This window comes from Diadema setosum, chromosome 13 (genome assembly GCF_964275005.1).
Source record: "Diadema setosum chromosome 13, eeDiaSeto1, whole genome shotgun sequence".
Classification (NCBI taxonomy): domain Eukaryota; kingdom Metazoa; phylum Echinodermata; class Echinoidea; order Diadematoida; family Diadematidae; genus Diadema; species Diadema setosum.
Window position 1 is genome coordinate 34,033,087 of NC_092697.1, and position 25,817 is coordinate 34,058,903.

At 39.4% G+C, this 25,817-nt stretch overlaps 1 protein-coding gene across 1 annotated transcript; it reads right to left on the reverse strand.

Annotated features, from left to right (window-relative positions):
* Positions 1 to 22,557: 22,557 nt before the first annotated feature.
* Positions 22,558 to 25,203, reverse strand: LOC140236609 (zinc finger MYM-type protein 1-like). Its single transcript, XM_072316532.1, has one exon. The coding sequence runs from the start codon at positions 25,201 to 25,203 to the stop codon at positions 22,558 to 22,560; it is 2,646 nt and encodes an 881-aa protein (XP_072172633.1).
* Between the last annotated feature and the right edge of the window lie 614 nt (positions 25,204 to 25,817).

A 25,817-nucleotide genomic window follows, 5' to 3' on the forward strand; every position in this document is an offset into this window, starting at 1 on the left:
CTACTCCATGCTATATCGTAGGAGTCCATGAAAAAGTATATGAGCTCAGTTCGGTTGATCACGTCACACTCTGTTCTAGGTTTCGGCTACCTGATGTCAAGTGGCAGTGTGTGAGATCAATTTCCCTCCACCGTTAATAGTGCAGTATATGCAGTGCATCTATATACAAATACATATACTCTTTTGTGTGTGTGTATTTTTAACAAAACGTACGAGCACACAAAGTGTGCGTGCACGCAAGTTATAGCGTGTATGCGGACGTGGTAGTGGGCACGCGGCCACCGGGGCTTCGATTTGTGTGCTGATGGTTGGTGCGTGCGAATGCAACGCATCCATGACTCGGGTAACTCTATGCCGACGTCCCTGTTCAGGTTGCCCTTACTGAGTCGTATATGGATGGCTTCCTTCACTCTACGAGTACGAAGTACTTCAGGATCTGGAGACTCAAGATTAGCATGTCCAAGACAACGGTAACAGCCTTCCACCTGAACACCAAGGAGGCTAATCGGCATCTCACTATCATTCTTGATGGAACACAGAGACTCCAACTCTCCCGTTTTCGACGGGAGATCTCCCGCCGAAAACCCATTTTTGCAAAATCTCCCGTTCTCCCGTTTGAGATTTAATTTCTCCCACCCTGGCTCAATGTCTCCCGTTGGAAAGGATTTTTTACTTATTGCTATCGTATGTTGCAGAAATAAGCCTTAGATAGCACCAGAGAGCATCTATAATCCTAGGAACTTCGCGCTTCGCACACATAAACTAGGGTCTCCCGTTTGCTAGGAGTTTCAGGCGGGAGAATCTCCAGATCAGAAGGTGCTTGGGATTGGAGTCTCTGGGAACACCTCTTCCATACAATGCTACACCAACCTACCTTGGAGTGAAGTTGGATAGGCAGCTGACCTACAAGGAACAACTCAAGGCCATATTTGCAAAAGTGTTTTCAAGGAACAACCTCCTTCGCCGACTTGCAGGCTCAAAATGGGGTGCCAGTGCAACCACTCTCCGCACTAGTGCGCTAGCACTGGTATACAGTGCCGCGGAATACGCCTCCCCTGCGTGGTGTAGGAGCTCTCACACCAAGAAACTTGACTCAGTTCTGAATGACACCATGAGATTAATTACAGGATGTCTCCGGCCTACACCAACAGAATTCCTACCTGTTCTCTCAGGCATCGCTACCGCCCCTATGCGCCGAGAACATCACACACATAGGCTGGTCACCAAGGCCTCCAGCAACCCGGACGACCTCCTCCACGGCGTAGTTGAGGGCTCTGTAACTCTGGGTCAGCGGCATCAGCGACTGAAGTCTCAACGCCCTTTCTCCCGCCATGCAGCAACGCTGAGAGGATCAGACTTCAACATCTGCCAGACATGAAGAACAAGCTGGGAAGACACCCAACGACCTGCCCAACTCGTTGTCACGTCCAATACATTTAATTTTATGTCCCCCCAGGAGCAAACCACCAAAGGAGTGAGTGGGTGTCTCTACATCAGATTCGAACGGCAGTTGGGCGTTTCAATGCAGCCATGCATCGTTGGGGGCTTCGCCCGTCCACAGACTGTAACTTGGCTACAACAATTGAGGGACATTATTTAGCTGCTGCTGCCTCATAAACGAGTGTACCAGTGTCGTGCTGTTTCCACGCATTTCACGCCTTCCCAGTCAGGTTGATGTTGGGCATTCCATGCATGTTCCGCTACTGCAGATGCCTTTGTTTTGCAGTTTGTGACGTCTCGGTGGTGTTCGGATAACCTTTCCCCTACCGGTCTGCCGGTTTCTCCGATGTAGCTCATCCCACAGTCATCCCACGGGAGGCGGCGTGCTGCCAACTAGGTCCGCATGAACGCAGCGAGCAGCGGACACACAATGGCGCACTGCCCGGCTCGGCCCCGGTGGCCGCCTCCCCACTACCACGTCCGCATACACGCTATCATTTGCGTGCACGCACCACCGTGTCTTATTGTACCTGACGAAGCTCAGCATTAGCGAGCGAAACGTCGTACACCTCACTACGATTTTCTTCGCGAGATAAGTGATTAATTGTTCCCCTATCGTCATAGTATTCACCGCGATCGTCAACATCTTCACTGTATAATATTTTGTATTATGTTTTTAACGGAAATAGATAGGCCTACCAACTACCTACCTACCTACCATGTTTCTCATTATCTCACTGAAAACCTGAAGTTAGGTATCAACAAAAACTATACAATCCCTTTAATCTTTCGTTTTACCTCTGGGATCCTTGCGTGTAGTAATTTGTATGCCATGTTTACTATTTTATTATTTGTGTAAGAATAATTGTGGATTTTTGCAAACATGTTCATTTCTTCACGTAGAAACAGTCAATCTTATCAGCCCAAATCAGCTCTTTCAATAAGCAATGTGTCCCAGCCAAGTGCGTTTCATACACGCCATCCCCCTATGCCATTTTCAGTGCTGATCTGTAAAGCATGCAAAATGGGATTACGAAACCGCATGTACAAATTATGTATATAAATAGGGTGTAGTAAACTAAGTTTTGTTGCTATTCGAGAGAATTATGGTTACATTATGGTTGGTGGTCAACATAGGAAGACGTGTTTTTGAGGAGCTCCCAAGTGACACTCGGTATATGCGGATTCAGTTTTGCCTGTTGTGAGTTTTTTTACATCAAATGACGGCGTTTTTGACTGAGAATCTAGTTATCTGATTGACATCTGCATTAAGTGCTTCTACTTCGCGTATCGTACGGTCATTTCACTCATTTTCGTTGTTTTGGGGAAGATATTTTGCTTGAGACTTTTCAAACAAAACTTACCTGGTGCGTATGCCACGCATCCTTCCTGCGTACTCTTCCATCACTACCTCATCGCGCATAGCAACCATCCCTTTATTTCGCGCTTAGTGTAGGAGCTTTTGTGACATCATCAAAAGATGCCTCCGAAGAAGAAATCTGCTGAGGAAGTGGATCTCAGCGCGTTGAGGGATGAAGTAGCAAATCTCTCACGTATTCTTAACGGCAAATTTTCTCAACTGGAGAAAGCGGTCTCGGAGGTCAAGGAGGGCCAGCAGGGCATTTTGAACTCTATTACTTTTCTCGATGCCAAATTCGAGGAGATGAAAAAGATCACCGAGCGACTGGAGGGAGAAAATCACGAGCTCAAACAAAAAAATATCAGCAGCTGGAGAGAAGAGTGGACGATCTGACACACCAAATTAATGACCTCGACCAGTATGGTAGGTGTTCAACACACCGACCGGGTCTATATCAACCGACCGCGCACTATAATGGCATTGCGCGTACAGAAAGAAAATGTACGCATGGGACTGCGCGCAACGGTGTTCGATTCTTCACTGGGCTACGCTACCGAGTAAAATGAGGCGAAAACAAATAAGTATTCCCTCTAAAGTTACGAAATTTAGCAAAATCGAATAAGATTTATCGTGTAACTACATATAACTAACAGTGTTAGGCCTACCTCTGCTGACTCGTTGTTAGATGTAGAGTATCCTTCCGTAATAAATTTGACGATTTTGACCGCAAAATTGTCACCGCCGCTTGTACGATCGTGCACACACGTTGCACATACACACGACATATTTATTTTGTCGCCCGCTACGACCGTACGAGTTGAAGCAGAAACGAGAAATGAATGTGAAAAAACAAACCGACTTATCTAATTTATTTCAATTACGATGAAAAGTTTCCTAATGAAAATCAATTCAAATTCATCAAACAGTCCTTCAAAAGCAATATCGAAGGATTCAAAATATATTCAAATATTATTGGGGAAAAAATGACGGCTAGAAAAATACAGCGGCCTGTCGAAAAAAAAAAAACGCATTTAAGTGCCCTTTATACGTATTGTCAGGGTGGTCGGTTGAAATGAACAGGGCAACTGAGTGCGGAAAAAATGACACCCCACGCGTTCGAAGCCGCCATCTAGAGCGCGTACCTCAGATCGCATTTTCAGTGCGCGCTTGTGAATCCGGAGTATTTTCTCCACACATGAGTAAAATTTCAGGCAAATTGTGAGATTTTTCACGTTTCTATTGATAGAAAAACTTTAGGTGGCCGGTATTATGAACACCCAACCATACCATCGTCGGGTCAATCTTGAAATCGCCGGCGTGCCAGAAGAAAAGGGTGAAATCCCTGAAAAGATCGTCTTAAAGATTGCTCAGAAGATCACCGAAGATGTGAGCGCTGGCGACATCGACATTGCTCATCGAATAGGGAAAGAGGATGATCAGCGGGGGCCACGGCCGATAATCGTGAGATTCACCAACCGACGCTCGCGAAACATGATCTACGACGGCCGAAGAAAGCTACAGCACTTCACCACGAAAGATCTCGGGCTCCGCAGCAACTCTAGGGGCAACGGAAGGATCTATGTCAACGAAAACCTTGTTGCGTCCACCAGGGAGCTGCTGAAGGAAACAAATACCTGTGGACCCACAACGGGCGAATCTACGTGAAGAAAAACGACGGAGGCGCCACCAGTGTCATCAACAGAAAAGAGGACTTGTCAAAGCTACAGTAAATATACGTATTACCTTTGTTTGTTGTCTACCACTATGATCCTTCCTCTAAATGCTGGATAATAATATTTTCCCTTTTAATCTCTTAACAGATGATGACTTTGTTACTTTATTTCAAAAAGACCAAAATGTACCTGCTAGAAACACCAAGTTTGATAGGACTGCAACTAGAATCTTAGCCGACAATCTAGACGAACTTAACATTGAGTTTAACAGCCACGATGAAGCGTGTCAACTTGCTCAATTGCCATACTTTACAGAAGCTACCCTTAGAGAATATTTACGAACGCTAGAACGAGCTGAATTATTTTGTTTCCATTTGAATATAAGAAGTGCTAATCGAAACTTTGAAAAGCTTCGCTTATTTCTTGATAATATTGATTTGCCCATGTTGCCTATCATAGGCCTCTCTGAAACGTGGTCTGCTGAAACTCCAGCGTCAGGTCCAATTAATGTTCTTGCAGGTTATGATATTGTCATTAACAACATATCAAATAGACCAGGTGGTGGAGTAGCTATGTTCCCCGAATATATGATTACGCTATAAAGGAAGAACTAGAATATATGAATGATGTAATAGAATCATTATTTCTTGAAATTTCTGTCTGTAAGGGCAAAAGCATTCTGCTTGGAGTTATATACAGACCTCCTCAATCTAATTGTGATGATTTTATGAATACATGTATTATGAACGATATTTGTCGAAACGGTGCATTCCACAATAAGGATTGCATCATCATGGGTGATTTCAATAAAAATCTTTTGTCAAGCAGTAATGCTGCCTGTGATAACTTCCTTGATAATATTTTACAAGCCTCATTTCTGCCTCTTATTTCCAAACCAACAAGAATTACTGGTCATTCTGCTACTCTTATTGATAACATTTTTGCGAACCTAAAACCTTTTCCAAAATCTGGCATAGTGGTGAGCGATATATCAGACCATTTCGTGATATTTTGTCACGTTGATATTGGATCTAGGAGTCATAGTACAATTCGAAGGCATGTATTTCGTCGTAAATTCACCCCTGAAAATATCGCTCTCGTTCTTAGAAAAACTTCAATCTGTGGACTGGTCAATTGTGTATGACGCAAATGAAAATATTGACCAAGCGTATGATAACTTGCTTTATCTTTTGAATAATTGCCTAGATGCATGCATTCCCTCAAGGAAATGTCGTACACAGGATTACAAACGAATCCCCAAGCAACCATGGTTTCCAAAACATGCGCTCAATAAATCGCAAGAGTACTTTATAATTATGTTAATTTTATCAAAAACCGTGACGAAACCTCTCGAATGAAATATATTTCATACAAAAATATTCTTACCAATACACTCAGATTAGCTAAAAAGAAATATTTTGCGGACCAATTGAGTCAATTCAAATGTGATATCAAGAACACTTGGAAAGTAATAAATACCGTTTTGAATAGAGGGAAGGCTGTAAATCCCATTTCTAAAGTTCAAGTTGATAATACTAATCATTGAGAACAAGTCTGAAATTGCCGAGATTTTTAACTCATACTTTTCAAAGATAGGTTCAAACTTAGCACAAACTATTACTCCAAGTGATAAATCATTTTACGAATTTCTTTCCTCACCAAACGACAGTGCACTCATTTTTTTTTCAAGCCAATTGACAGGCAAGAATTAATCAAAACTGTACTTCAGCTCAAAGGAAACAAAGCCCCTGGCTATGATGACATTGGCAATGTCCTTATCAAAGACATTATACATTGTATAGCAGATCCTTTATTTTTTTTTATATAACCTTTCACTACAATCTGGTCAAGTACCATCTAAAATTAAACTCGCAAAGGTGACTCCAATATTCAAGAAAGGAGACAAATTATGTATCAGCAACTATCGCCCAATATCTTTGTTAACTTCGTTATCAAAAATCTTAGAGAAAATTGTTCATTCAAGGACAACTACCTTCCTTGAATCTCACAACATCATATCTGACTCCCAATTTGGCTTTAGAGAAAAACATAACACAACTCATGCTATTCTGAGTTTAATAAATACCATATCAGCTTCAATCGAAAAATCCTGTTATATTATCGGTTTGTTCTTAGATTTTTCTAAAGCATTCGATACTATAAATCACGACATTCTGTTATACAAACTTGCGCACTATGGTATTAGAGGTAAGGCTCTGGAATGGTTCGAAAGTTATCTTTCTGGAAGAAAGCAATTTGTTACCATTGATGGATATAATTCGTCTACGGTACCAATCACGTGTGGAGTTCCCCAAGGAAGCCTTCTTGGTCCACTGCTATTCTCTATTTATGTAAATGACATTCGATGTTCTTCGAGTGTTCTCTCTTTTATCCTTTTTGCTGATGATTCAAACGTATGCTATACTCACAGTGATCCTAATAAGTTAGTAGAAGTTTTAAATGTAAAACTTACACATGTAACAAATTGGATAAAAGCAAATAAATTATCTTTAAATAAACAAAAAACCAATTACATGTTATTCAGTAACTCTGTTAAACAACTTCCTGATCAAGTGATATTTGATAATTCTGTCATTAAAGAAGTCAAGATGACAAAATTTCTCGGTATTACAATTGACAATAAGCTAACTTGGAATTGTCATATTGATAATATTTGTAAGATAGTTTCAAGAAATATTGGCATCATTAATCACGTTAAACGGATTCTCCCCAAGTCAGTGCTTCTTATGTTATATTCAACTCTTATTCTTCCTTACCTTAATTATGGCGTAATGGCATGGGGAAATGCAATCCAAACTAAAATGGAGAGGGTGCTTCTCTTGCAGAAAAGAGCGATGCGTTTGATATGCAATACCGCTTATAGATCACACACTGATGTTTTGTTTAAAGAAAACCGTATTCTTAAGATTACTGATTTATATCGTCTTCAGCTGGGTTGTTTTATGTACAATGTAGAAATTAACGCTACTCTTGCTGTATTTAAGGAAATGTTTCGAAAAAATAATGTTATACATCATTACTCAACAAGGTATGCGAATGATTATCATCTTCCTAAAAATAGAACTAGTTTTGCTAACAGAAATTTCATGTTTACTGGTCCTAAGCTTTGGAATTCCTTTGATCGTTCACTAAAACAAGCTCAGAGCTTGAATAGCTTTAAGTATAAGCTCAAAAATGTGTTTCTCGATAAGTATTAATAAACAGTTTTATGGTAATAAAACGTATGTATATTTAAATCAATGTTTTCTAGAAGTATTTTCATTAAGTATACTCGGAAGCTTATCTTCTGTTTCATTCATTGTTCTAATGGTACACTGTATATAATGTACACTGTAAACACTTTATACATAAACTTGTGCTTTGTAACATATACATGACTTGTTTGTATATCCATAGTACAGTTCATGTGCCCTTGTAAATAGTGTATATATGGTGTTTTTGTTATTTCACTCAGCCTTATCTTTGATATCATTTTGTCTCTAATCTGTAGGGGGACTACATTTAACGAGCAGTGCTTCTAAGTAGTCCCCTGCACATTTGTATATGGTGTTGTTCTGTCTCAGAATATCACTATAATTTTATTGTGTATATACATGTAATATACTGCAGTACTCTGTATAGTTTTGATATAATGTCCACTATGTGTTATACCCTGTATATTTTATCATATAATGTCCACCATGTGGAATATGAATAAATTTTCATAATTTCATAAATTTCATTTCATTTCATTTCATTTCATTTTATTTCAATTACATGCTAGCTCAATTAAGCTGGACTGGCTCATTTCATTTTAAGGAATATAAAGCTATGCTTCGTTTCTGTTTGTATTTTCTGTTCTTTTTTGTGTGTATAACATGGATAGGGCCTCTTTCTCCTTTCGATGTCATTTTGTAACGATGCATCCATTGTTACATTGTGTTATTCTTCGAAAATGCTGAATAAATTGTATTATTTTGAAAAAAAAAGTGATACACTGACATTTAAATATATATATATATGTATATATATAATTTATACATATATATATGTATATATATAATATATACATATATATATGTATATATATATTATATACATATATATATATATGTATATATATATATATATATATATACATATATACATACGTAGATATACGATTCACTTTTTCATTCCAGATTCTAGTTCTGAGGTATGGGCAGAAAAGCTGTCATACACAGTTGGAGTGGGTGAAACCATCAGCCTTGGAGTTCAATTGAGAAGCGGATTAAATCAAGGAGATCTTGTTTGGAGGCACAACGGATATGATGTCATAACTGCCTGGCGTGGCTTGACATCAGTTACTCTGCATGACGTCAGGAAATCCGACGAAGGCATTTATGAATGTTACATTGACAGCAACAGGGAAACCGGAAAACATGCAATAATGCGGCTGTTTGTAAGAGGTCAGACCGAACTAGTTGATTCAAACGTTTTCTTGTCATTACACAAGACGATGAAGGAGTAAACTAATACCCCACCTTTCCCAGTTCCCATAATTACACTGGAATATCCTGTAGTTGAGTTAGCCAAGATCTATACCGTATACGATAAGGGTAGCGTTCCATCACTAAAAGTGCAGTGTTTCTGCTTACTTTCTTGAGTAACTTTCATTTGGTAGTATATTTTTGTATGGATTTAAAAAAAAATGATCAAAGCGATGACCATTACCTTTAAAATGTAAGTCAAAGGTGATAAACATGTAAGTAAATAACGTTATATCACATTGTGGCTTCACGGGTGATAGCTCCACGGAAGAATTACAACTTCCCTTACTCTTACTGGCTGGACGTGTATTGAAAATAATTAACGCGGAGCACTCTAAATGGAGTCTATTAAGCGAAAATAGTTATGCTGTCTGCAAAATCTTCACAACACCTACACTTGGGAGCGTTTGATGGGAGTATGGGGTTTTCAAGCTGTCGTCGAGAGCGAATTTATTATAACGTATATTAACTCATGGCAAAAACCATGCTTTCTTATACGTATCGAGCTGTACGTAAAATCTATCCATTTTCTTCCAATTTTCAATTTCAATTTTTAATTTCAATTCAATAGTTTATTTATTTCCATGATCTAAAGAGAAAAAGAAAACATGATTCAATGCGGTACAAGTTGAGGATGTGACTTTCACCCATCTGATAAGATGATAAGATGATAAAATGACATTTACGGATGTGTACCCCACTCTGCCCATGACGCCCTATTCAAATTTCAAGTTAGAATTCAAAGTTTATTTCATTTTTCAACAAAAACATATGTTTCACTTCATTTAGTAACAGAAAATAAGGTAAGTAGAACATAGTGAAATAAAAAGACTACAACAATTGAGGACCTATAGTAATCATACATTGTATTGCAACAAAGAAACAGAAGTGATCAAAGTGAAATACATGTATACCGTTGTTTTAAATTCGAAAAATGGAGGGAACCACTAAAAAGACAGAGCTTGTAGTATGTGGGTCCCTCTGGAGAAGAACATCAACGAAAAGATAAATTGAACCGTCGTATATATATACAAGAAAAAAAAATAACAAAGTGGAAGAAGTCTGGAAGCCCACTAGAAATTAGATTAACAAATAAATACATTTACATAGACGCGAACTAACATAAAACAGGACTAGACAGCAAGACAACTACTAAAGGAAAGGTTGTACAGGACAGAACGGGATGGACAAGACTGACGAACTGAAGACAAAATAGCAGACAAGAACGCAAAACAGAGACAGAAACAGTAACAGAACAACAGAAACAACATGAACATTTTGTTTATGATCATGATGATGTCCGTAAGAAAGACATACATGTAATAAATCATTCTGAGGAGATATCACTATGATCACAGTATTTCCTATAACAACACATGCAGATTGTCCTTCCAAGAAGTATGGGCTGAATTGTTCGAATGACTGCCCGGACTGTGACGCTGGGGGCGTTTGTCATCATGTGACAGGAGAATGCGTTTGTCGACCAGGATTCAAAGGCAGTAGTTGTGAAACAGGTATATATCTTCATTTCGATAACCATTGAGGTGTTTAAAATCGCGGTTTTCCATTAAACTATACTTTTCTGAGCAATTCGCTCCAGTAACAGAGTTCCTGTTAAGTTACTTTACGAAATGCCGTTCCTCTTCGGTTTAGCGATCCTTCTTTGATGTGTTACATGTATTCTCAATAATTATGAGAGTATAGAAACGCTGCCGTGTTGAATATGAACTATAATGTACAAAGATTACGAGCAACAAAGATTAAGATTTGAAAGAGCTTCCTATCACTCTCTTAAAGCAACGTGACTTTCACTAGCCACAACAACAGCAACAACATCGACTATGCTTATAAGTAATAACTAATCAAATCAAATGCTCATACGTACTTTAAAGTGTTGAGTGCTCGCACGAACTCAGGGTACAGCAGTGCATAAGCAGTCTCCCTTAAGGCCGTGTCACACCTTTCCGGGCAAGCCTTGCGTGCGACTTGCAAAGAGCATTTTTGATTACCCGGAAGTCCCCGTAGATGATCCGCACATGACAGTACCTAGCATGTATCTCAACCGTAGTCGCCCGGTTTAGGCCCTGTCACACCTTTCCGGCCAAGCTACTCGGGCTTGTTACGTGTAGGGATTTTCTAGCATACCGGACATTCCTGAGGGCGGAAAAGGATTTGAGCGAGTCAGCGCATGTGTCTTACTTGCTGGACGCGTTCTACTTAAATTATACTTGCGAGTGTACTGTGTGACCTTTGTACCAGTCGCGTGGGGGCTGACAACTCAGTGAAGGAATACCTCTAATGGAATGGCTGAAATCTCACAGAATTTCATTATCTTGGCTGCATACGGGACTGCGAAGTACCTGCGTGGGAATTGCCTGGGAAGTACTGCCGCTAAGGGTCTCCTACTGACGTTCTGCGTGGACCTCTACGGGCATTCCCGCGACTCACCCGGAAAAAGTTTTGGTCATGCTCAAAACTTGGCTGCAGTTAAATCGGACTTGCGTGAGCACCTCCGGGCAACTACGCGCTAGATACTGTCAGGTGCGGACCAACTGCGGAGAGCTCCGGGGAGTAAATTTGTTTCCCCGTAAGTCAAGCCGCAGAAGTTCCCCCGTACGGTATGACAAGGCATGAATGAAAATTGCAAACATTCTTGTTCGCCCGCTGAAAATCTTCTACGTGCTGGAAACTACCTCCTCGCCACAAGCCCGCCTAGCTTGCCCGGAATGGTGTGACACGGCCTTTACCAAGAGTACCTGTCCGAGTCGACAGCAAGATATAACAGTATAGGCGTACTGACCTATTGGTCATGTTCAGACGCGTGTTCGAATGCATTACGACATTGATACCGTTGTTGCGCCTTGGAGCTCGGAAGATTTAATGAAGAATTTCGGATCAGTTTAAATCAATTCAGGAAACAAAGAATGAAATTTGATAGGCACAACAGTGAATATTAATTTTGATCAAAATTGGACGAAAAGAAGGAGAGATATTAGATTTCAAAGATTGACTGATTTTTGCAAAACAGTTTTCAAATATCTAATGTGAAAGTGCAAATAGGTGACCTAATGATATCGTCACCAAATAAGTTTTCATTAATCTCCTGAAAACTGAATTTTTTTGTTTGTCTTTTTTCTGCTACAAACGTATAGAAAATAATGACTGAATAACTTCAAAATAACAATCCGTCAGATACATGGAATTTAAGATTAGAACGCAACTGCCCTCTTTAAAAGAAATGGAATTTATGGATCACAATTATCACAATTATGTACAAAGTATGAGTCAAGTTATGAGCTGATGGCATAATCAGCTATTTATTTGCGTATCCATGCTGACTTTGCAAGAACTGTTTTGTGAAGACCAGCGCAAAAATAACTTTATTACCTCCGTAGTTTTTATCCGATATTGAACAAATTTTCGCGGTTGTTTTTGTAGATGTGTAGGCCCTATTCTTTCCTTCCAGACTATCTCTTAACACAATACAAAGATTAAAAAAAAAACAATTGTCTTGCAATGATGTTTAGTACACTGTTCCCATGGGAGTTGCACAATCATAGAAATTGAACATTTATTAAAACGGGTCTAGGACTGCTCCCCCGGAGGATGTCTCCCCGGAGGACTACTCCCCCGGAGGACGTCTCCCCCGGAGGACAACTCCCCCGGAGGACGTCTCCCCCGGAGGACAACTCCCCCGGAGGACTACTCCCCCGGAGGACTATAACCGTGCATGAATTCTCGCTACCGACAATCAAAACTAGGAGATATCAAGGCCATATCAAGTGATATTGTACGATACCTCCGACATCGAACCTCTAGGGCCGGGGTAGTGACTTCCGGTTATTGATTTGCATGTGTGCTTTTCTATTCGCGAACTTGCCAGCTTTCAGACGAGCGAAAATTCAGACTAGCAGTGCCCAGGGCAATCCACGTGCCTGGGAGCGCGAGACTGACGCCTAGTCAACAGGTGGTTCAGGCATGCCCATTGTTAGGGCCATTGTCAGCACACACTCACATACACATCATTGGTTCCTGTGCAAAGTTCAATTTTTGTGCAGAGGGTTAAAATTTGACCAAAATCTGAAACCTTACTTCAAAATCAATCATAGATTCAATGAAACTGATTTATGCTTTCACATTCAAATTACCTCCAACAAAATTGTACACTATTCAGCTATTACTCATATCAATGACAGTTTTATCGGATGAATAGTTTTTGAACTATTAATGATCAAAAGTGGGAAATGTTTTTGAAACACGTAGTATAACAGGAAGTTCGCATTATCTATGCAACGAAGTAGAGCGTTTACGTACTTGTACTTGTGTTTCCAGGTTGTGGTAACAATGACTGGGGTAAGACATGCCAAGTGAGATGCTCAGCTGCTGGAAACTGTCAAAATCGTCTTTTATCTGTTCCTGACCCCGTGGGTATGTCATGCCAAGCCGGATTCGGAGGAAACAGATGCGAAACAGGTTGGATCTTTTATTATATCCTTAATGAATTGATACTGTAGAACGAATTGTTCATCTGCGTATAGTAGCAATATCGTATTTTTTTTTAAAGAGCAGTAGTTGTCTATAACTGATGGATGAAGGTTGCTTTTCGAAAACTAACATGATAGTTCCCATGAGCCAAACACTAGCCATTATAAGGTTTTACGCGCAGTGTCGTTCATTTCTATAGACATGTAATAAACGGTAAAGGTGAGTCAAGGCTAAGTAGGTTATGCCTGCATGTGTGTAAGTTTACGCTATAACAAACTTTCGACACTATTAATTTGAAATACGAGGATTCAATCAAAGAGAAGGCGTGACACAATGTATTTAATAAAATCATTTGTCAGACTTTGGTTCAGCTGTTATTCTGGTATTTTTTTTTTCTTGATAGACCGGTTTTGCGTCTATATTATTAAAACAATTACACAAACACACACACACACACACACAATGATTAGGTTCGGCGTATCGGCTACTCTAACATTTATGTATTACAATATTTCATTTCCTTTCATTCTATACTAATTTCACTTCATTTCATTTCATTTCATTCATATAATAATATATTTAAGACAGTCACGATCACAGTCGCGTCGCTATTCTCTCTTCAGCTTGCTCCGGAGGAACCTTTGGAGCGAACTGTGAGCTGGACTGTAACTGTGCGTCCGGCGTGGCGTGTAACTCGGCCACGGGATGTCAAGGAGCCTGTGCAGCTGGATATTCGGGAGATCTGTGTCAGGGTAAGAAAATGATTGTAATGATGATGTTCCACCTTTTTACGTCACTAGTGCCAAAATCTAAACTGAGCCTTTGGCATCATTCATCGTCCGCCTTTTTTAGTGCGTAAACTTTTAACAATTCCGTCTTCTTTTTTTCTTCTTCTCCTTCTAAGAAAACACACACAAAAAGAACACACAAACTAACAAACAAAAATAAAACACGACGGATTTTTACCAAACTGGAAAGGTAGCATCCCTAAAGGGGAACTATTTCAATTGCTTAGATTCACACTACCCCAACCCACCCCCTTAATGAATAAACAAAAAAGATTCTAAAAAAAACTCTTCTCCTTCAGAACCACAAGTGGTAGGGCTAAGTTAATGCTTTGAGTAAGTATATTGATAAATGATAAGTTTAGCTAGAGCCACTAGTAAGTAGATTAGTGACTGAACTGTGCGATTGTTTGTTCGTGGCATATCGCAGGATGAGCGGAAGGGGGAACCAAATTTGGGCCCAATTTCCTCATTTCTATCTTCTTCAAAACAAACAAAAATTGGAAAGATTAAGCGCTTGAAACTTAGAGTGTATTAGATCTTATGTGAAAATTGGCATACATTCCCCTCTTGGGGCCCTAAGGGCACAATGCCCCTTGGTGGCCGGGGGAGGCAAAGCCCCCAATTTGAGGAATCTTAACAAATCTTTTCTCCAGATCCAGAGGGATAAAGTAGATATCATGATCAATAGAGTGGTGGCTGTACTTTCAAATTTGTTCATGTCAGATGGTGGGGGGGGGGGGGGGCAAAATTCACATTTTTTTTTTCGTTGTCCTTCTTGAAAAAAAAAATGAAAAAGATGATTTTTTTTTCTAATTTGTTACCAAACTTGGCAGGCATGATCACCAGGTTGACAAAATTGTGGTAATATTGCCACTATCGTGACTATGCCACCGAATCCCTAAATTATAGAATCAAAAAAAAAAAAATGCACAGTCAAACGTTCTACATAGAAGGCATAATTATTTCCTGCTGGTGTAATAATGTACAAATGAACACCCATGGGTCTCTTTTTTGTAGTGAAACGATTGTACTTTAACTTCTTGTTTGGTTTATAAGGAATGTAACAAGTGCTTTGAAAGAATGTGTTTTTCGTTTTTATTTGAAATTTTAAATCTGTTTTCAACTGTTTTGCATTTCCCCTGTCTACTAATTGCACAAGCCTCTGGAGCGTGCAGCGAAGGTTATTTCGGAACCCTGTGTAACTATGCCTGTCACTGCAAGACCAGCAGGACCTGTGATCGGACTAGCGGCCAGTGCCCTGGTGATGACTCCTGCGCCGATGGCTGGGCTGGATCGGACTGTCAGCAAGGTATACATGTAGTTGTACAACAAAAGTTCCTTTGTCATACATAACAATAAAAGAAATAGCCTTTATGTTACTGTTGCCAAAATAGTTCAGAGCATTGGGAATGACATAAAGTGGACGTTGAGGACTGTGACAGGCTTAAGTGTTTTGTTGGTAGCCGGTAAGCTAGTGCTTGGTATCGAGCATTTTGTCTTTAAGGTCAGTATTATTATGTAAGCATATTATTTCACTCATACTTCTTTAGAGTCAGTTGGATAGTTATGAATGAACGTTTCATATTTCACAACTTGAAAATTTCACCATTACGAAGATTTAATCAATAAAATGAGATTTTAAATTCGTTACATGTTTTTTTTTTCTTTTTTTATCTAACATTGATTTTGGTCTCATCGTCACGTGCAAATCAAATGACTTAGCGATTTCGTCTCCTTGCAGTAATTTGATATGCCGCCACTGGTTCGGTCACAAGCAAAAAGAAAATTAAAAGAACCATGCATTTGCCAGATAACTGCTCTCAGCAATAAGTCCTCTTTAAAGGACAAGTTCACCTTTATAAACGTAAGGATTGAGAGAATGTAGCAATATTAGTAGAACACATCATTGAAAGTTTGAGGAAAATCAGACAATCCGTTCAAAAGTTAGGAATTTTTAAATTTTTTGTGCAGCAACCGCTGGATGAGAAGACTACTGCAGTGTATGAATAACTTGCGTACAACAATATAAGGAAAATATAAAGAGAATTTCACAAAATTCCATCTTTTGAAAAAAGTACACATTCCCCTGACTCGTTACCGACAAATGTTATGGGCAATATTATTCCCCCTGCCTTTAGAAAGAGGCAAGTCAAGAGCTCTTTTATTATGCGAAAAAAGTGAAAATATGTTGAATTTTCTTTTACATTTTCTTTATATTGTTGTACGCATATGACTCACAAGCTGTAGTAGTCTCCTCATCCAGCGGTTCCAACACAAAAATTTTAAAAATTCATAACTTTTGCATCGATTGTCCAATTTTCCTCAAACATTCACTGATGTGTTCTACTAATATTGTTGCATTCTCTCAATCCTTATGTTTATGAAGGTGAACTTGTCCTTTAAGTAAACACAGGAAACTTAATATTGATTTCATATGTGCAAGTTTTTCCTTTTCCTGTCATTTCATTGCGGGGAGGGGGGTCAAGAAAGGAAATGGAATGACGATTACTTTGCAGGTACAGTCTGATATTAGACTTATGAAGCAACGACATCATCATTTTAACTAAATCTAATCGCTATAGTTATGGTTCTAATTACCGTATACGGAACAGAACACAAGTAACTACTAAGTAATTGTAAACATACCATAGAACCATACTAAACATACCGTTTATCTTGAATTTTCAGGTAAATTATTGTACTTCATAGACAATCAGAAAGGGCTTACACCAGGCAGAGTTTTGTTAGCCACAGGAGTAATTTAGTAATCTTTTACTTTTCTAACACAAACATTCCAGGCCTTATTTTCCCCATTCAAAATACAGTTGAATCTTATTTTTAGCATTGCCTAGGCTGACCGATTCTTCTTGGATATTGGATGTCACAAGCAATTCGGTTTTAATCGCATGGAACGCCTGGAAGGACGGCTACGATTACGGCACTGGACCGGTGCACTCGTACTTGATTGCGTATAGTTGGACAGATGACGTTGGAAACACTGGCAACTCTGACGAACCAGTTGTCATCTCTGGGGACAGCACTGCTAATATCACTGGTCTTAATGGATATAGAGACTATGAGTTTCTCCTGTCCGTCAGGAGAGAGGTTGACGGTATAGCAACTGGTGGAATGAACTGTTCACCAATCAGAACAAAGACACAATGCGATGGTGAGCCCAGGCAATATCTGTTTTTTTTTTTTTTTTTTTTTTTGGTTTTTTTTTTGGGTTTTTTTTTTCGAATTCTCCAATGTCGCTGTGATTTCTCTTTTGTTTTTGTTTTTGTTTTTTGTTTTTTTTTTCTCACAAAACGTTGATTAGATTAATACCTTGAAGAGCATTCTGTGCATTTCGACAGGAATATTTTCCCTTACTAAAATGTAATGATTTGGGATATGAATACGATGTGGCCGAATAGAGACAGGGCAATGTGTCAGATTTGTGTACATGCTTGTTTCTCGTTCTTACGTTTGCTTGCCTCTTCGCACACAGCGCCTTTCTACGCACCTTCGGCAATAAGTGCCAACATCACTGGTACAAACAGTATCGCAGTAACATGGCAGGTGAGAAGATCAGTCGGTTAAATGTAAAGCCGAGATATTTTTCTCAACAACTGAAATCTAACTAGACCTACAGAGCAATGTGATAGGTTAGTACAGAACTCCACAAAATTCTTCTCTTCGTTCTTTCCTCTCTGTTCAATATTTGTAGTTGACGTATAGTTCGTGGCATTTGACCCTTCGCGTTAGTAATTCGATCAATTTATTTTTCTGTTTGATGCCATTTAAGTTTAGCCTTAGTTCATTTTTAGTATATATTTTCAACTGTTGAGGCTATTGCTATACTATAACAGAGACGTCAACTAAGAGGAAGTTCCATTCATTCATTTTAAATTCATTTATTTATATAGTAAATGCATTACTTCAGGGGGGCAGAATAATTACGTCCCCTTGACTAATTACTGAAAAGTGCGGGTAGTGGCGGTTCATTTGATTGCTTTTCGATTTCTTACAAGTTGATCAGAGATTCTCATACTTAATGACCGGCAAAAAGAAAAAATCTAATTATAATGTGTTTTCTTATTGATGGTAGAAATTTAAAGTAGATTGTTTTACCCCGAGTTTGCTGAATCCGAATCTGATTGCAGGATCTTTTGTATCCATGACAGGCGTGACATATCCAAGATGGCCGCCAAAAAAAAAAAGAATCGAAATTATTTCCGTACACATGTACAAAGAAATTAGAAATGAAGCGATGAATTTTCCATATTATCGAGGGTGTTATTAAAATCCTAATCTGGTTGATGCAACTTTTGCTTCCTTGAGAGTTCTAAGATATCATCATTAATAATAATGATAATAATAATCGCAATAATCATAATTATGATAATCATAAGGTCTTATTTATCCAGGGTAGCTTCTTCAGTATTGCTACTGCCCTACCAGAGGGCCCTGCCATTGTTATTACCCCAGCGTTGCCAGGTACCCATTTATACACCTGGGTCGAGAGGGACGTAGTGGGTAAAAACTCTTGTCAAATGACGTAAGCACTGGGCGGGAATCGAACACGGGTCCTCCGCTTGGGAGTGGGGAGTCTTATCCACTATGCCACAGCACCCCCGCAGGTATTCAAGATTTTGGGATATTTGAATATCTCAAAACCCTCAAGGGTGCAAGACTTGCATCAACCAGATTCAGGACGGTTAAACGGTACAGTAAAACTTTTTTTTTTTTTTTTACCCCAAACGAACATACACTTGTACTATCATAAATGGCCAGAGTTTTTACTACGCAAATACCAATGGTTACCAAGGTTTTATACCACTAGGCCAAAATACGATAACACCTAAAATCCGTTCCTCTGAATGAATTATCCCTGTTTTCTTCGCCAAGTTGCCGGAACCACCAGCGTCAAAGTGGCTCCAGTGCGACTCGTCTTCATACAGCTATAACCTAACGTATTGGTCGAGCGACAACCAAGCAGAGTATACGGTCATCGAGTTTGATGGTACTGACTCCATCACTCACCATGTGACCGGTTTAAGTCCCTCAACTGAGTACGTGTTCTCCCTGGTGATCATCAATTCGGTTGACTTACCCGGACCCGAGAGTCGTATAAATGGAACAACCTACTCTATTGGTTAGTTATGGAATTTAGGGTACAATGCTGTAGATGCTTTCTATCATCGTGAATTGAATTGTATCCTCAATTCGAATTCTTAATGGACGTGTGAATCGCCATGAAAACACTTTCACCGGTAAAGGCTGGAGTATGGCGTTCACTATCACACTATCACGGACAATAGCGTAATCAGTCTGACATATTATAAATAAGTTTATATAGGTTTTGCGATCTATTTCGTAAGTTTGTCAGTCAAATTGGTATTGCGATCATTCACTTTCGATCAGTCGAATCTGTATTCATGTCAATCAAATCTAAAATGCTGTCATTCAAATTCGTATAGAAAGTACTCCAACTTCGTGAAGCGGTCATTAAATTTTGCATGAGACGGGAATGTGATTGCCCAATGCCACTCTTCCTGCATCCAGATTCGTTTCGCGGCAATCTTTTTCACACTTCAAGCAATCATGTACATTAGTATAGGTTTTCCCGGCCAATTTCGCACTTTTGTCAGTCCATTTGATAAAAGGTTCATTCAATTTAGCGAAAATCCTCGTCACTGCACATTCTGTCATTCAAAATTGCAAGTTGGTCGTTCAATTTAGCATTTCGATTAATGAAATTTGCACATGTGCCATTCGAATTCGTAAAATGAGAATTTAAATTGGCACGTGCTCTTCAGTCATTCAAATTCGCCAACACTGACCGAAAGGGGTAATTCAGTCACAGCGGCGTATCTAGGGAAAACGGCGCCCGGGGCAAGCGCGAAAATTGCGCCCCTAATTTCTGAAAAAAAAATTTCAACCCCAACCCCTCCCCGGAAGGGACTCCCAAATAAAGTCTGCATGATATGCTTTTTCAAACACTTAAAAAGGGGTCTTTTGAGGGTGATTTAATGTAATAAATTTCGATAAATTTTGGCGAGCGAGCGCAGCGAGCGAGTCGAAAATTTTTGTATTTCAGCTTACAAAACATGGAATTCTTGTCATTTTTTGGCTATTAAAACTTACAGTTATAATCCAGATATAGTAACGGTCTTAGAGATAACGATTTATACCAACAAACTTAGGACTTGAAAAAAATACTCTAAATTAGTACGAGCGAGTGAGCCGAAATTTGTATATTTCTGTGTAGGAAACATTGCACTTATCTCATAGTTCGTTGTATTGTAGATCATACAATGCCTTCACACTGTCATATGTGGCTTGCCCTGAATATAATATAACAGATCATGCGGCAATTGAATCCAAAGACTTGCTAAAACTTACAAATTAGTGTGAGCATATTTGAAACATGTTCGTTTTTAGGAAGCATGTACGGGATTCTCTTCAATATAATATGTTGATAATTCAAGCAATTATTAACATTATGATATGATGGCTGGTCCGACTGGATTTGTAAATGGTGATATATACTGACAAACTGAAAAAAAAAACACACGAAGCGTAAGAGTTTTTCATCTTCCTTAATCCATTTCTTACACCTTATCCTTTTGGTGACTCACAATATTATCTCACTTCCATTCCTCCATCCTACCACCCCAACCCCCTCTGGCTCTTTCTCCCCTCTCAATCACTCTCTTCACGTTTATATCTCCTTCAGAACGTCTCAACTTTTGATTTATTTCAGAACCACACAAAAAAGAACATGCGCATATATTTATTGTTTTCAAGTGGTGTTTTTTTTTTTTATTTACACCGATCTGCATTGTTATCCTGATACAATGCTTATCATACAATTTTCATGATGTACATGACACAAGAAAATCTTAATATTATCGGTGTCCGTTTTCACTACCAAAACACTTATGGAGCAAATGCATGTTACACTGCGTGGATACAGAGATCTGATTATAAAAAAAAAAAAAATCTCTTTTCTTTTTTCTTATTGAATCAATTTGTTTGTTTATTTTTTGTTTTACAACTGATGTAACAAGATATAGAGTTTAGACAAATATAATTTCCCAACCAAAATTATACTGCCATATTTCTTCTTTAGGAACATTCCTTTAATTGTCAGTTTGCACTTCGAAGTCTACCATATACCATATTATAGGTAAGTACCCCAGGACAAAACAAATAGTAGTACCATATACAAGTTCAATAGCAATTTTCATGTCCATGTGCATCGAAATAATCCTGACGAAAGCATTAAAGCATCGGTTAACATTGTGAGCAGAGCGGCCAGTCACTGAGAGCACCTGATTTAAAAATAATTCAAGTCAAGCTGAGATATGTGTTCTAACAAAACCAGATAGTTAGGAAACTGATTAAGAGAGAGAGAGAAAGAGATTTGATTCACTTATTATAGTAGGCTATAAAATTCAAACGATAGTTTAGTGGGGGACATGCATTGTAACAGTTATTTGTAAATCTGGCAACTCAATAGATTTTTTCCCTTTTTCAAAGCACTAAATGAAAGTGTTGAGGCACAATTTCATTTTTTCATGACTTTACTTTCTAAAATTATCAAAGACACCAATAAAACGCAGAACCACACAGCTTGGATTGGTTTGTTTTGTTTTTGTTTTTGTTTTTGTTTTTAACTGAAAACATAGCTGGCTGGGAAACAATGCTTTGTTGCCCTGTGTTAACTGTGTCATACTGGTCATATCGAGCGTTCCTGTTATATTATTATTATAAGTATTTTGTATTTTTGGAGGCTGCAATATAAACATCAAAGAATTCTCAACTTTCGCACTGTTTGAGTCTAATCGATTACTGGCTTCATTCTGTGACTGGGTTGATGACAACCTGAGTGATTTTACATACATGATGTAAACAGTTACATAGGAGTTCAGACCGTATATGTAGCGTACAGATTATATCGGTCTTGTTTTAGCCCCGGTCCGTTTCTCCCATTATAATACATGTACTGAACAAACAGTCTCAACCACTTTATCACGCACACACTCATCCCCCAGGGCCCCAACACACACACACTGACAGTCTGACACACTGAAAGTCAGTGTACATGGTAAGCACAAAGTACCTTGTTAGAAATGCCAGCATCAGTCAGCACAGTCAAACGAATATTATACTTTTCATCCCGTGATCCCGATGTAACCCTACAAGAATTCATTACCCCAGTACTCCGGAATCATCTCTTTTGCAGATAATATATAGGCTCGATAAGTGTCAAGATTTGTTTTACCGCATGGACATTACAAGCGAATCTTCCTCGCCTTTTCTGCTGCAAATCTGTCAATGATTTGCTCAAAGTCAATTTTTTCAGTTTCTTCTCTTTCCACACTCAGTAGAGCTAGATCACAGAGTCTGTCTTGGCCCATGGAGGCCCTCAAGTACGAAAGGATTAGTTTCAATTTGCTGAAGGATCGCTCACAACTAGCAATGGATACTGCGACGGTGAGCATTATCTGAACAACAATGCGGAGATTTGGAAAGACGCTTTCATCTCCGTACTGAACGATAAATTCAAGAAGCTGTTCTGGTTTTGATATTTTCACCTCTGGTCGACTTGACAGTGGCATCCTGCAGTCCAAAATTTCTTGATACAGCTGCTGTCCGTTAACATCTGAAGTGTACACATCACCTAAGTTTTTGCACTTCTTCTTCAAGTCGGTGCTCTCCGTACCATAGCACAGTTCCTTAACATTGAGAAGGAACCCGAACTTTGCGTCGGTATCGTTCAAACGAGTGAACCGTTCTCCCATTTCTGTATGGATACGGTCAAGTGTTCCTTTCATGACTCTTTCCATTTCTTCCTTTGCTGTCAACCCTGCATCTCTTGCTTGCTCACCAGCCATCTGCTTCTTTCGTCTTCGACGTCTTTCAAACGCAACATTCCATTCTTCACACAGATCGAGTCCTTCCTTGAGTGCCTCACCAACCAAATCTTCTCTTTCGTCACTGAAATTGTCATGGAGGGCTTTCAGATCAAGGGCGGCATCGTGGAAGTTCATGGCAGGATCTTGCAACCTCTTTTGAACTCGGTCGATGCGCATGAGTAGGGTATTCCAAAATCCCAACAAAGTCAGAAAATCGTACGTGAGCATGCGGTTGTAGAGTTCATTTGCATCACTTCTCGTGTCGCTGGTTTCGTTTTCATTGTCTATCAGATTCTCGAGGACCTTGAGTATCTCTGCAAGATACTTGCAAACAGGCTTCACTGCTTCCGTTCTTGCGCTCCACCTGGTTTCTGACTCCGACTTAACAGCCACCGGAAGGGCCCTTTTGAGTTTTTCCCAGCGCTGTGTAGAACGAGAGAAGAACACATACATTGCTTCGATGGTTCCGAAGAAGGTGACCATCATGGTATCCTGCTTTGCTGCATGCACACCAACTAAGTTGAGGGAGTGATTGTCACAGTTCACAAAAACGGCCAATTCGTTTTTCTCACTTATCCGTTGATGAACACCACTTCTGTGTCCAGCCATCACGGCAGCATTGTCATAGCACTGTGAGCGACAATCCTTCAAGTCCATTTTGTCTTTCTCCAGCTGTTTCTCGATAGTTTCTGCTAAGCTCTTGGCGTCCTTCTGGCTTATCTGAATAAAACCCAAGAAGGACTCTTTCACATGGATTTTTCGGCTTTGAAAGTCAACTTCAACATACCTCACTACTTCTGACATCTGTTCGCGGTGAGCCTGATCAGGAGTTGAGTCAAACAAAAGACCGTAGTACTTGGCTTTACGAATGCTTTCGAGTAAACATTGGCGAACAGTTGATGCTATGATGTGTATGAATTCATTCTGGACTCCTGGAGACAGATAGGAAGTAGATCCAGGATGAGTTTCCATTCGAGTTAGGTGTTCCTTCATGACAGGGTCAAAGACGGCAATTAGCTTCACTAATCCGAGGAAATTTCCAACATTGGAGCTATCGTCTACCTGAAGGTGTTCTCTGTGCCCTCTCAAAGCTAAGTTTTGGGTAGCAAGGAACTTTATGCAATGAAGTATGCGCTTCAAGATGTCACGCCATTTCTGCTTCTCTTTCTCAATCTGCAACTGAAGTCCTGCGTCAATTCCTCTATTTCTAACTAGATTTCTCTCCATTTCTTTCCACTGCGTGAAACAATCTCGATGTTTCTTGGAATTTTCATGCTGACTGATCCTTTCCGGTTTTTTCCAATTGCTGAATCCACTTTCCTGCTCCAATGAGGATGAATGTTCTGACCGAGAAAAGAGAAGGCAGCACATACAAAATGCTGACTTTTTATGCGGAGAGTAGATCAGCCATGATCGAGTCACTTCTTCCCCTTGGCCATTTCCCAGTTTCCTCTTGAACCAGGTTTTGTTCATTGAGCGGTTATTTGTTGGGAGGAACGGTCCATCACTATTTTGGAAATACTGCGAACCCAGCTTCACTATTTCTGTTCTCAATGCATCTGACACTACTGGTTTCCCACTCCCCTTATCGAACTCCAGAAGTCCAATGTCATGTTCTTCAATCACTGCTGGTGTTATGGAATCAGACAGATTCGCACCATTCCCTTCACCAGTCTCAGTGCCATCATTACCACTGCTGTCACTACAACCATCACCTTCATTTTTGTTCAGGTCCATATCCTGTTCACTATGCTGATCCTCACTCCCTTGACATGTGGAATTTACTGACTTGATTTCCTCTTGGTCATTTAACTCACTAGTACTTGGTTTATCATCAGGTTCAGAGACGGTTGCTGGTGGTATTTCTGTGGAACTGGAACTCGTTGACGTACTTGGTGCTGCCTTCTTAAAGTAGTTCAAGAAAAACTCCCTTGACTTTTTGGTTTTGGTTTCCTCTTCTTGCAACAATCGCCGCTTCCGCCCTTGAGCACCACTTTCTTTTTTACTGAATGACCGTTTCATGCTGTTATTCTGACAAGATCACAAGAAGAAATAACAAGAACAAAGATGTTAGTTTTGTTATTGCCCAGCTTTCTTCAACAAGGTTGAAATAGCAAATGTATTTATGTCTTCTTGTCGTCTTAAATAAACTTGGAATAAAAAAGAATCATTATCATTCGAGGGTATCCCCTGACTTTGAAAATCTCCTTTAAACAATCACAGCAGAACTACACTGCATGTAAAGCCAATTTTTTTACTCTTGGTTTAATCTAATGAAAACAATATTGATGCATCACAACAACTAGAATATCTTTAATGTCTTTACTGAATTTGAACACTCAACGGTAATTATTCTAAATCTAACCTTGTCACTGACAGGAATTGTCTTTAAAAGTATCCAACAAATCCTAAAACTGTTGGCAACATTAACGGAAATATCACTTTCTTACTATTTAGAGTGACAACTTCATTCAGAAACAGAATAACTGTATAATATTTGGTTTACATGATAAGAACGAAACACCACTTGTCCAGAATTATCTCTCTAAGAAGACTGTGTTGCCAAAATGAAGGTACATAACATGCGCCATTCTCCTGCTGACCAGCTAACCGTCACTAAAAATTAACTGCTAGTA